This window comes from Bos taurus, chromosome 1 (assembly GCF_002263795.3).
Source record: "Bos taurus isolate L1 Dominette 01449 registration number 42190680 breed Hereford chromosome 1, ARS-UCD2.0, whole genome shotgun sequence".
In the NCBI taxonomy this organism is placed as follows: Eukaryota; Metazoa; Chordata; class Mammalia; order Artiodactyla; family Bovidae; genus Bos; species Bos taurus.
Window position 1 is genome coordinate 134,168,282 of NC_037328.1, and position 13,795 is coordinate 134,182,076.

At 47.0% G+C, this 13,795-nt stretch overlaps 1 protein-coding gene across 1 annotated transcript in view; it reads right to left on the reverse strand.

Moving 5' to 3' along the window:
• Positions 1-13,795, reverse strand: part of EPHB1 (EPH receptor B1) — a 466,102-nt gene that overhangs the window by 81,261 nt on the left and 371,046 nt on the right. Inside the window, exons 9-10 of the mRNA NM_001192829.2 lie at positions 13,494-13,558; positions 433-555 (exon numbers count right to left, since the gene is read on the reverse strand). Coding sequence (NP_001179758.2) covers positions 433-555; positions 13,494-13,558 — 188 coding nt within the window. The remainder of the gene's footprint in view (positions 1-432; positions 556-13,493; positions 13,559-13,795) is intronic.

Consider the following 13,795-nt stretch of genomic DNA (forward strand, 5'->3'; position numbering starts at 1 on the left):
GTGGTCCTTCTTTAGTTCATCATAGTCTGTCTCCAAATCCATGTATATCAGAAAAGGAAAACTGGAAGTGTGGGAATAAACTTTGGCCCGAGGCCATGGAGATATTGGAGTCAGTGCTTGGGATACTAAGTTCAGCTTCTGAAAAGAGAAGTGCATTTCCCAACTTATCACCCTATTTCTCTCTCTTTATTTGCATTTGGTGTTCCACTTCCAGAGCTATTTCTGAATCTTTTAAAACCAGAGTTGACTTCTCTGCAACACCAAATAAGCTTGGACACCATGAACAAGGTCCCAGAAGATCCTTAGACACATATTGTAGATGGCTTAGATGCACCTTTGGGGGAGAAAGATGATAGACATCACCCAGAGTGGTGAAAGAGGATGTCTAGACACCAAGAGGGCAGAAAGGAGGGGAGGGAAGAAGAGCCATACCTGCTCCGATGACCTCTTCGATTTTCACAAAAGAGACATCAATCTCCTTCGCAAACTCCCGGACAGCTTCGTTGGGGTCCTCGTAAGTGAAGGGGTCAATGTAGATCTTCATCCCTGGGGAGCCTTTTTGGAGGAGATAAGCAGGGTTAACATCCCAAAGAGGACACAGCAGTCATTAAGCACTGGCTGCTGTCCCCAGCAGTAATGGTCTGGCTGGGTTGGGGGCGCCTCTCCTACACGTCCAGCTGCCTCACTTTTCCTTGTTGGATCTCCCTGTCTCCCTTCCCTCTGGGCCATGCTAGCCTGGTTCTCTGTCCTCTACCTCTCCTCCATATTTTCTGTGTTTGAGCTCTTGATGAAATGTGGAGCAGATTACTTATAAGTGACAGATCGGGACCAGTTCCCACACCAGGCGCTCATAGAAGGCAAAGAAGCTGATTGATGCCAACCAAATGCATTAGCAGAAAAGTGGTGGTAAAATGGCAGGGCAGATATCAATATTTATCAACTTGACAACTTTCCTGAGTGGAGGCCACCGTTAAGGTTATAACTGACAGCAGTGTCCAGGGCTGGAAGAGGTATGAGGATGGATTAAAAACAAAAAAAGGAATGGATATTAGAAAAACCTCAAGATAGGAGTGCCAAGCCAGTAACCAGAACAGAAAACGTGAAGAGAAGAGCATAGAAAATACTGAGAGAGAAAATTGTAAAGTCTACACAGAATAAATGAGGTGGAATGAAAGAAGAAATGGTAATTGAACCCCCATGCCTTCAGACACAGTGAAGTATGAAAAGTGAATAAAATGGTGAATGAGAAATACATAAAGGAATATGGACTTTGTCACTGATGTTTACAGCGGCAAGATAAATAGGTGCGCACGGGGACAAAATAGAGAATTGTCATTGCAGAAAAAATACATTCGAAAAGTAGAAGAGAGGGGAAAAAAACAGGAAATGGAACCCAAGAAACAAATGGATTCATCACAACGTCATTTTTCACCATGTTGGACGTGTCATTAGGCAAGCATGGAAAGGGATTTCCTGGGGGTGGTGAGATGGGAGGTGGGCTTCAAAGGCTGAACAGAACAGTCTGGCATGGCAGCCTTGGGAAGAGCAGTCGTTTTCCCTTTCTGCTGCTGTTGTCTGGTTCCTAAAAGAGGCAGGTCATCAGGGCAGGCAGGTGGGGAAAAGCCCCCGTGCCGTGGCTGTGGCTAAGGTAACCTTAGGTTCCCTGAGCTTTGTCCTCTCAGCACACACTCCCCACTGCAGCTCCTTCTCAGCAACTCCCAGCCTTGAAAACACAATTTATATGTGTATAAATATATATACATATATTATGATAATTTATATATTATAAATTATCACACAATGACATTTCCCATCCAAAAAGTTCTGGTGGCTCTACGGTGACCCCAAATGAATGTTGCCCTAGTCACCAGGTCAGGCCAGAGTCTAATCCAGATGGAGAAGGAAGATGCAGCCAAGAACTCAAAGCGGAAATGTTTTTAAAGCCAGGTACCCCACCCAGAGGAATTACTTTTTCTGAAATTTGGATTATTCCCAGTCATGAAATAAAAGCACTCCAAGTGTGCTAGACATCAATCAAAATGCTCTTTGAAAACTTGGGGATGACAATGTTGACTCTGGAATCTATTGATTGAACTTTGAACAAAGAAAATCCTCATCTTTATGATAGAATGTCTTAATCCCTGGGGCAGCGGTGGAGAGAGAATGGAAATTTTACTTTAATAGCAGTGGACAAAGGGAAAAATAGAACTAGAGGCTCATCTCTTTCTCCTTTGGTCTGGAGAACAAGTAAAGAGCAAGAACGAGCAAACCGCATGGATGCCTAACAACCCTGACCAGCATGTTCAGGCAGTCTCACTTGAGGTTTCTTCAGAAGCAACAACTTAAGACAAGACGTGAAAGCAAGTAGGTGGTGATCCCTACTGGGATTATCTGGGAGGTGATCCCAAGAAGTGCCTGCAGGTCAGTGGGCAGTAAGGTAGGACGGAAAGGCAGCCTAAGAAAAGCGTGCCCTCAAGGCACTTACCGCCATGGGCTGTGGGTAACTGACACAGGCTTAACTCCCCACCCCAAGGAACCTCTGAGATCACAAGCTTCAGAGTCAGCTAGGGTGGCGTGAGCTGGAGTGGCGCCACACGACTCCCGTCAGTCATTGGCTGGGGCCTGCTCTGCCTGCTGCGCAGCTGGGCTGGAAGGGTCCAGGGCCAGGGAGGCGCTTAGGTGAAGAAACACAGATGCTTTAGGCGGAAGTTGGCCCCTGTGTGCTGGAAGGCTGAGCACTGGAGACAAGGCCACAGCAAAAGACCCACTCAAAATGCTACACGGGTGGCAGGCCAGTGTCGACAGCCTGTGACTTCTCCCCAGTTCCGGACTGAGATGAGAGAAGGCTGAGAGGCCAGAAGCGGGGATCCCAAGGTGAGGTCAGAATTCTGAAGCCTATCTCTAGCTGGGCATTTTGCAGCAAGACCACATACATCTCTTCTATTATTTTTTTCTTCTACCGAAGGAGGAGAAACACCTTCCTCCAGGGGCAGCTGTAATATTAAAGACCACATTGTAAGTGACATATCTAGCATGGTGCCCGGTGTACAGGGAGGGCTCACAAGCTGAAACACTCATGATTACTATCAGTAAATTGTTCTAGGAAGTGTATGGGGAGGTAGGAAGCTGGGGTGGTGGGGGTGGGCAGTGTTAAGGTTATATTACTTTAAAAATACCACCTTGTTATTTTGGATTAAGGGCTTTTAAACGATGTGTGCTAAGCTGTCCTACAGGAACTCTTCCACAGAAACTAATTAAACAATCTAGAATGCGCTGTAATGAATGGTTTGCAAGTAAAGACATATGTAAGGATGAATGAGAGAGGATTCTGAGTTAATGAGCTCCACAGATATTGGCCCTGATCAGTTCTGGGAAGGAACTATTCCCAGAAGGGAGAGTTTCATCTCTTAATGGTGCCAGGATTCATTCAGGCCAATGATGTCCGGGCAAATGTATCTTCATGGGAGAAAGTTCACCTTCTAATCACTGTCTGGTTTATTCATGAGCAGGTGTGCTACCTCACTGGCATGTGGAATTAAGGGGTGTGTGTGTGTGTGAGTGTGTGTATGCATGTATATGAGTGCGTGTATATATGGTGTGTGTGTGTGAGCAAACAAATGTATATCCATGTATGAATGTGTGTATATGCGTGCATGCACACAATGTCTCAACTGCTGCTCTGGGCCAGGCATGGGCTTTGGTCATCACCAAAGTCTTTCACAAGAAACCGAGGAGAGCACGCAGCCTAGGAGAGCTGATGTAATGTCAGTTTAGAACATCCCGCACCTATGCAGGGTAGGAATCGGTCTTTGTTTTCCCGAAACTGAGGGTACGTTATTAGACTGAGGCAGGAAAACTGAAATCAGAAGTCTAAAATCGATTCAAACCCAGTTCTTTTGCAATGACAAGGGTCTGATACAGTCAGCCTAGGAATGGCCCTGGCTGGACTCCTCTGCTGAGGTGGTCTCTATTCCTAAGTCTGGAGAACCATTTGGCTGAACATGTGCTCTAAAGGCTCTCCCTGCATCCATCTTATCCCTGGATGACACATCTTGCCAGACCGCTCTCCCGCATCACAACTACCCTTTTTCTAGTCCCAGAAGGAGACGTGGGGAAAAAAATGCCTTCAGCTACGCAGAACAGGTCATTTGTCTTTTGGCTCATTTTGTGTTTCTGCATAAATCCTGCATCAGCCTGTTCCTGCTCCCACTTGCCAGTGAGCAGTTTTTAATTATCAGGGAAATGGTATTTAGTGCAATGAATCACCAGACAGTGAACAAGGAATTCACGTCAGCTGCGGAGTCGGGCACAGCCAAACATTTGGAGACAGGGCTCAGAAAATGTTCTCAGATTGTGAGTGTTGGGGAAATATTATTAACGGCAGTTACAATAATATCAGATGTAATATAGCTCTAAAATGTAAGACATTTTATAATGCTCCGTTCAATGCTTCTCATTATTATTAGTGTTAATATTGCAATATTTATAGTATTTTATAGTTTCTGGTTATTTTCATTATTTTTAACATAGGTTATACACCTTTGGCACAAAAATGGTATGCACAGATCTAAACTGATTGATGGTGCCAAGAGAGAGAAAACTCTTCAATTTTATCATTTTCTAGCTTTCTAATTTCTATTGAAGGTATGATTTGCAGATATGTTTGTTCTTTGCTCTCAAAATTCATTTAAGCTATGATTAGGGTCACAGCCTGGATGGCTAAAGCTTTAAAGGACCATAGTCCCAAGAGATCTGCAAAATCTTAAACATGAACCAAGGCTTTAAAGATACTAAGTTTGGGGAAAAAATGACTCAGCCACTATCCAGAGCCTTCCTACGTGGTACAGAGCAGTCCGTGAAGCATAGGAAACTGCTGGCTATGGCTGGAGACTCTGGATCAGGAGATCAGGATGCTCTCAAAAGGGAAGAGGCTGGGACAAGTTTGGGGGATGATGTCAGATTGTGGGGTGTATCTAAAATGTCATCTTGACATGTTTGCAAGTGCCAGGGTCCCAGGACAGGCGAGCATAGGCTGGGAAAGGGCCAGTTCTAAATAGGTGGTAACATTTGGGTATTAACAGTGGAAGGAGAGTCTAAAATGTCATCTTGACATGTTTGCAAGTGCCAGGGTCCCAGGACAGGAGAGCATAGGCTGGGAAAGGGCCAGTTCTAAACAGGCGGTAACATTTGGGTATTAACAGTGGAAGGAGAAGATGGAATGCTGCCATCCAGTCCTCTTGCACATTCAGAAAGTACAAAAATGGTACCATGAACATCTTGTGGGTCCCATGACAGAGGCTTCAGGGGTGCCAGGAAGAGCCCAGTGCCTTCCTGCTGGTGGAAGATTCCTAGAATCTCACAGCAGGGTCCAGAAAGCTAGTGTATTAATTAGGCTGTTTTCAGTCTTTGATACCTTGTGTCCCAGCAGATCTGATGCAGCCATGGAGAAGGTGGAAAGCTGCCCCTCCTTTCCCACTCTGGAGCCAAGGCAGACTTTGCCATACTCGTAATTCACCTAAATTTAGTCCAGATATCTAAGCACAAGAGGGAAGCTGTTTAGGGGTTCCTGGGAGGGACCTCAGCCAGTCCTCTGCCTCGGGATGTTGATCACTCCTCATTTTCTCAGTGGCAACCTGTCACCCAACTGTGCCAGGGACCGTAGGAGCCACAGGGAAAACAAAGCTCGTAGAGCTCTCAGGTCACTGAGACATGAACTGGGGAGCAGTGCTGGAGAGTCTAGAGTCAGGAGCCCACAACTGGAAATGAGCTGTAAGCGTAGCAGAAACCAGAAAAGGCAGAAGACTGTGGATGCCAGTCTCAAAGTCAGAGACCAAAAATGACAGGTCACATGGTCCTTCACTGATGAGGGACAAGCTTGGAGTGTCACAAGGCATAGCTCAGAGTGATACCTGCCATTGCATGAGTGAGGAGAGTGTGGCCAGCTTGAGTGTGGAAGGAAGTGGGGTCCAAGGTGGAACACTGCTGATACACTAGTGGGAGGGCTTTGACTACCATCAAAGGCATCCGATTGCTGCCACTGGACACACAGAGCTGACAAATGTGCCAGCAGCAGGGGAGGGATGTGCTGAGAACAAGACATCGGGGAGTTCATTTGGCTGGCAGCCCTCACCACTCCCATGCATTGTTATGAGGACAGGGCTGGAGGCTGAGAAAAGAGTTCTGAGGTTGTTGCAGTAATTAAGGTGCAAGATAACAGTTTTTAGCCAGACACTCACAGTGACAACAGCAGAAAAAGCAAGAGAAATTTCAAAGGAAAAACTGACAGCACTTGGTGAGCAATTAAAGATGAGGAATGAAGGAAGGACCAGAGGAATCTGAATTAATGTCAAGACTTCCAGAATCAAGTGGTACTATTAACTACATGATGCACTTTGGGAAGGAAACCTGATTGTCCAGGAAGTTTGCACACGTGGTTTTAGACTTTGAATGCATGGACGAGACATACGGGTGCCTAGAAGTGAGTCTGAAAACTCAGAATAGAAACAGAGCTGCAAGACTGGATGTGGAGTGCTGGATGTGGGGGACACGTGAGTGACAGCCGAAGCTATTGGTATGAAAGGCTAAGGAATGGGCAGTTTCCTAGACCAAATTTACCAGGAAAGGTGGACGGGCACTAGAAACACTTCGCTCCACCTGCTTCTTGGGACCAAGGCCAGGAAAATGGGTGGATGTCTTTTTCCATGAATGAATGGAGGTCATGGGTACCCAGCCAAGGTTAGAGGAAGAATCCAAGAGGGGGAGCCCTAGGGTGGGCAACAAGCCTGGGGGAAAAAGCACCGAGTCTGAGGAAGCTCTTCATTCAACCTTCTGTTTGGGGGTTTTACCACATTTCAAGATTTGTTCTTAAAAACACAGTCACAGCCTAATATGTGTCTCTAGGAGAACAAAAGTGGATCACAGGCTACTTACTCCTTGATAGAGAAAGGTATTTCTGGAAAAACAGTTTAACATCTCTCTACTTCTTGGGTATCAATGACTAAGACAGGAATGTCCTTCCAGACAAGGCCCCCTGTCTCTGGGCCACTGAAGTCCTGTCAGGAAGCTGAGGGCAACAGCCTAGGAGCTGGGGACTCAAAGAATTAACCAGGTTTCTAGAACTCTGGCTTAGAGCCAACAGCAGCCACAAGGGTGAAGCCAGCTCATTAAATTTATTTGGCATTTAATAAGCACCCACTGAATACTCAGCCACCTTTTGCACCTGGGGGCCTTTCCTCCTCTTCCCATAGGCCCTCATTTACTCCTGTTCAGGTACCTCCAGGAGAGGCAGCCAAATGCCCAGTCTGTCTCCCTCCTCCAGGTATACCTGACCTTCACCCTGGTGTCCAAGGTGATTCCCAGCACACTGGATGCTGTGTTCTGTATGGTTGGGAAATCCCTCCCACCCAGAGCCAAGCAAGCTGGAGCTACAGGAAATCTTGGAGCTAGATGTGCTTCTGGGATGAATCAAGTCCAGTGTCTTACCTAAAGCAAAACTCCATTCTACAGCATCTTTTACTGAGATCTGTGTCTGTGAGAGCAGAGAGCTCACCCCTCTCTCCACAAAGCAGCCTGTCTCTGCATGGACAGTTCCAGTTTGGGGGGCTGTTCTTACACTGAATCAAATTTGGCCTACTTGGATCTCTCAGTGATGGTTCCGTTTATCCTCACAAAGCACAACAGCGTCGCCTTTCCTTTGCCATGATGGTGTCATGCTTGGTGATGACCCCTAGGTCCCTCCCTGCATGTGACAGTTGGACCATAAAGAAGACTGAACATCAAAGAATTGATGCTTTTGAACTGTGGTGCTGGAGAAGACTCTTGAGAGTCCCCTGGACAGTGAGGAGATCAAACCAGTCAATCTTAAAGGATATTAACCCTGAATATTCATTGGAAGGACTGATGCTGATGCTGAAGCCCCAGTACTTTGGCTACCGATGTGGAGAGCCGACTTATTGGAAAAGATCCTGACACTAGGAAAGATTGAGGGCAAGAGAAGGGGCCGACACAGGATGAGATGGTTGGATGGCATCACTGTCTCAATGGACATGAGTTTGAGCAAACTCCAGGAGACAGTGAAGGACAGGGAAGCCTGGTGTGCTACAGTCCATAGGGTCACAAAGAGTCAGACATGACTGAGCAGCAGAAAAAACAAAAACAAAAAAACAAAACAAAACAAAAAAAACAGGTCCCTGCCTGCATTCCCCCAGCACCAAATCAGTTGGTGTCTCTGAGGTCATGACTTGGTACCCTCCATGGGCCGGCTGCTTTGTTGACAATATCCTTCTTGACATGGGGTCCCCAGAACCAAGAATGTTCCTTTAGATCTTTCTCACCAGTGCAGAGGACAGCATGTCCATGTATTACCTCCTCTGATCCAAACTTTAATCTTGACCACAGAGTCAGACAGACCTGAGTTTAAAACTTTATGTTGCAAATCACTAACTCCAAGACTCTGGACAGGCTACTGGATTTTTATGAGGCTGTTTCCTCACATGTGAAATCTACCTCTTGGGATGGTTATGAGGATTCAATTAGTTACTGTGCTTAATACAGTCAATGCTCAAGGTGAAGGCTCTGGGCAGTATTTTCCTGCTTTAGTGGCAGTGCTTAGCTTTTTTACTAGTTTTTTTTTTTATCACTCCTATTAAGCATGTGATCAAGCAAATACATAAACTTTCTCATACAAACAAATAGCAAGTCAGGTCTCCTCCTTTTCTTACTGTTTTATTTTTGTTTTAACCAACACTAGCTTCTAGATTTATCCCTCTAACATTTTGTCTTGCAGATTTCAAATTAGCATTCAGAGCTGTTGGATAGTTCTGAATTTTGATTCTATCTTCTGTGGTGTTACTTATACCTCCCAACTGTTACCTACAAACTTGATAAGCATCCCTAGGTTTGCACCTGGCTATGATTTTAAAAAACAATCAAACAAACAAGAGATTGAATTGGACAAGGACTAAGATAAAATTGAGGACTCCCTCCCTGACTGACAGACTCACTAACCTACTTTCTCTCTGTATGAAGACCAGCTCTGTGCCCACTTTACTGTGCTTCTTCCCCTTAGGAGATCATCAAATATTTTGCCAAAATATGCAATGTCTTGCAAATGCACAGCCCTAGTAAATAAGATGAGGGCCCCATGGTGGTGGTTTAGTCATAAATCGTATCCAACTCTTGTGACTTCATGGACTGTAACCTGCCAGGGATTCTCTGTCCATGGTAGTTTCTAGGCAAGAATAGGAGAAGTTGGAGTGAGTTGCCATTTCCTTCTCCAGGGATCTTCCCGACCCAGGAATCAAACCTGGGTTTCCTGCATTGCAGGCAGATTTTTTATCCACTGAGGTATAAGGGAAGCCTGTATAACTTTTCTTAATAATAACTTTTAAAATAACCCTGTATTTAATCCTTAATAATCCCCAATGATCACTGAACTTAGTTTTAAATGCCCTGTACGTATCTGCTTCCCAGCTTCTTGGGTGTTTGGCAGGGACTGAGCTCACACTTGAGGTCCCTGTGTTCAGTCCTCTTGTCCTGTGTGGACATTAACGTGTGCTAATCTCTTATTTTGGATACATATCTCATTTGTTTTCAAAATTTCTCAAAGCTTAATAAAAATAGCTCTGTGATTATAACTGCAGTTGCCTGTAACACGGAGATGATTCTGTTAGGGCTGCTTTCTGAAAACCCTTGACCCCTTCCCAAGCCCTCACCTTCTCTCCCCACTTCTGCTCACTCCATCCATCTTAGAATTCAGTGCAGTGTTAACTATCATCCAGTGTGTAGTTACCCAAGCCTTATAAGTACCTGGTAGCACTTCCCAAATGTAGCATCAACTGGAACTTTTCTAAAGATAGATTCGCAAGCCCACCTGGATCATCCCATCCAGACAGATTTTAGTCAGCCAGCATCTTCTGAGGACTGTCCCATGGAAACCATAAGAACTTGCCATCTGTCTGCCTCTTTCTAGACATGGGAAACCCACACTTACCCACTCATCCTTGAACATGAATCACAGGCTCCCGGGCTCTTCAGCTTAGCATCTGGCACCATATCCACGCACTTCCTCTTCCCTACCTGCCTTCCCTCTAGTCACTCTCACCCCAATCAAATCCTCCTTTATAAGTCCATTCTCTGTGCTGCGGGCTCAGAGCCTGCCCTGGAAAGCACTTGATATTCTCAAATTGACAAGATCTGTTGCATCTCCACATGCTAGAGAAGGCATTACATTTGCCAATATTTCTATTATGTTTCATTCAGCCTTTGCATCAGCTTAAAAAGCTTAAAAATCTGGGAGGACAGATGCCAGCAGACTCTGTATGAAACCCTGTGACCTGCCTGCAGGGAAGGCAGGCAGGGGCCTTCTTGGGTACTGATGAGTGAGGCTGGGGAGCTGCTGCAGGCTTCTTGTCCCTTCCAGGGCAGGAAGCACTGAGATGTCCAGGTTAGCATCCACGTCCCCCCATGAGGTGCATGCATATAGGTAGCCCAGGAATGGTTGTGTGCACACTTTCAGATCAAGTGCATCCGCCTTTCTGCCTCCTGCAGTACGACCAGAGGAGGAGCCAACAAACCACCATCTAGGACTCCTGAGATTGGTCCTCATGTTCTGCCTTGCTCCTGGCCTCCAGGCACCTTGAGCTTCTGCAATACGGAGAGATGATGGGCTCTGCAGCCAGGTTTAGAGAACGTGAGGTCCATCTCTGCCACCCGTGAGCTGCAAGACCTGGCAAAGTCACGGAACCTCCCTAGATTAATGCCTGCCACCTAGAGTGGTTGCCAGGGTTGGAGGAGTTGAAACGAGCTACCAGAATAAAGTTCCCCATGCATGGCACCGGGTAAGCGTTCTATAACTAATTATTCCTACCCTCCCCCATCTCGGGCCAGGTCTGTCCTCCATCAGAGCCTTGAGTTTCCTATTCTGCTACGTGTGTGCTGTGTCTTCCCCAGCTCCACATCCCTTTGGCTGGTTCTCCAACAGTAATAGCACTAGTCAGAGTGACGGATGTCCATGGGAGAAAATGCACTGATGCAATTCAGTGCGTGAGGCTATGAGTTCAGAGAACCAGAGTGCGGGAGAGGAGCCAGGTTTCAGGGACTGGGTAAAAAGAGGAGGGTTATTAATAGAAAGAAAGAGCATTTATAAAAGGAGGACAGATTTAAAAAGAAGATAGACTTCTAAGGCAGCAGAGGGACTGAACTCTGGTGCAGGAAGAACTCTGTGTGCCCAAGTTCTGGGGATGAAGACTGCACAGCTTGTCAACACTGTGTCCTCAGCCATCCTCAATGGTTTCTGCTACTGAGGACGGGGTGTTGGGTCTTCGGCAGACCCTGAGAACCAGGGATGCTTGATTCTCTTGGCCTTAGAGGTGAGAATTCCCCAGAAGGAGTCTGTGAGCACTTTGGAAGCCTATCTGTGCATGTGGGTGACACGTGGCAGCCCAGGAAAGCCAGCCCTCCAGAGAAGAAAGTCAGGTCTGAGGCTGAAGAGGCCAAAAAGGCAGCAAGATGCACCCCATCTTGATGCTTGGGAACTCTCTGTACCCCCAGTGAAGGGTATAAGGTTTAACTTGCATGCCTTTAAAAGGAGGGGCTCCCTCCGAGGGTATCCCATTCTCACTATGGGTGTCTTTAGTTTTCAAAATGGCATTCCTCCTTTCGAACCCAATTTTGTGTCCTCTGCTTTGAGGTGGACATGGCCATCTTTAAATGTTTCTTTCATCCAAAGAGTTCAAAGGATGCCAAATCTGAAATTGACTGCATAGTGGCTCTCAAGGTGGCCAGGCATCAGCCCAGAGCAGGGAGGCGGGGTGATGTCAGAACCCCAGGAGGCAGAGGCAGGGAGGCGGGGTGGTGGAAATAGCCCACCAGGTAATCCTGATGCACCCTGGATGGGGCACCTCCATGTGAGAATCACAGACAAATCAAAGTCTGTGTCCTTAGGAAGCTAAAGACCTGCCTGGAAGGGAAATGCATCAGTTTATATTAAGTGAAAGTATCTGAAGATTTTGCTTTGAGGTGCAAAATCAGAATGTGAGGACAGGAGAGAGAACACATTAGGATTTCCCTCTAAAACCAGTGACGTCTGGTTAAAATGGAGGCCCAGGTGGCCTGCTGGGGGAGAGAAAGAGGGACAGATGGACCTGGAGTGTTGCAGGAGCTGTGTCTGTAGCCTTAGAAGGGGGCTGCTCTCCCAATCTCCCTCCCCCGACCCCAGTTTGTGTTGTTGAACATGGGTGTCAGCTGGACCACCCTGAGAGAGCCTCAGGGTCTCAGCCGGTGCCCAGTCCACAGCCCCATCCCCATCATGACTTAAAACAGCAACCCAGGTGCCAGGGGCTTAGTCCTTTACAGACCCTTGGTAGGTTCTTGGTCTTGGATTGAAAACCCTGGGGAAAAAAGCCATATCTACAGAGCAACCTTTGCAGAGCCCCAGCCTTGCCCTCACTCTAATACAAACTCCTCCATGGCGAAACTGCTATGTGGCCACCCCTGCATCACTCTCTTGCCTGGGGTCACCTCGGGTGAGAACTTTTACCTCGGACCCCATGTCCACTCCCAGAACCACCCAGAGAAGGCCTGCCTATGGTGTGTGTAGACAGAGCCTGTTTTCCATGCTCACCACCCAGGGAGCAGGGAGAGGGCGCTGGTACAGCCACAGCAGCACTGAGGTGAGATGCAGCTCACGAAGGAAGCTGGAGACAGAGAGGGCAGAGCACACAGCGCCGGGGCAGGTTTCTGAGTGTGTCCATGGAATTTGAAAGGAGTTATTTAGAAACAGCATGTCTGCTATGAGGATTTAAGCATTCTGCTTCCTGGAGGCAGGAAATAACCCAGCTGACCAGTGGGGACCTCTGCAGACCCTGCAGTGCTGTCATGACACACTTCAAAGAAGAATTCTGACACAGGACTTAACATCACAAGTCGATAAAGGGAAATTTTAGTTATAAAAATATTATATATAGGTTTTGAAAAAAAGAGAGTAGATAATGAGTGAAAAACTTTTAAAGACATTGCTTAAAAGAAAACACTTGGGAGATATCCCAACACTTTGGCCTCTTGGGCTCTGTTATCTTTTTAATTCCCTCCGTTCAAGTTCTCTGGCTTATCTGTGAATTTGGTTAACACATTCCCCAGCCGCCCCATTGGATAAGATAAGGCAGAAGATGTTAATAGAGAACCCTCCATCTTTTTCCACTGAGTCTGATTTCAGGATTCATTGACTTGCTAAAACCAATCTCCCTGCATTCCGTGTCCTCTATGGGCTTATCAGTGAGGAAGATAATCTACCTGCCAGGCATCCAATAAGTGCCCATGATGGGTGGACACAGATGGGGTGGACAGCCTTGGTCCCTGGGGACCCAGCCTCTGGGCACTGGTGGCTGGGAGGGGGCTCGCAGTGGGGACGGGCCAGTCTGCCTATAAGGAGCCCTCAAGCACTTGCCTTTTGACTCCGGAGCTCAGGTGGTGAGTGGCTCAGGATTTCTACTCACCTCGGCCCGTGCTGTAATGCTGGAGCTTATCACTGTACACAGCTTCTTTGCTGTAAGCACGTTTCCTGTGGACACAAGGGAGAGGAGCTCTCTCAGCCAGGGTATATCCACACCACTCTGTTCCCAGGACCTCCACCCAGGCCCCCTGTTCTGATGGTGGCTCACCCGGGCTTCTCCTGGGGTTGGGAGCTGCAACTGTCACTTAAGCGGAACTGCTGTCATGGCCAGCATTCTAGCTTGACCATCTCCGTGGGCAGGGGGCTCTGCTTTCAAGTCAAGGTCTTTCAGAGGTCAGGCAGGCT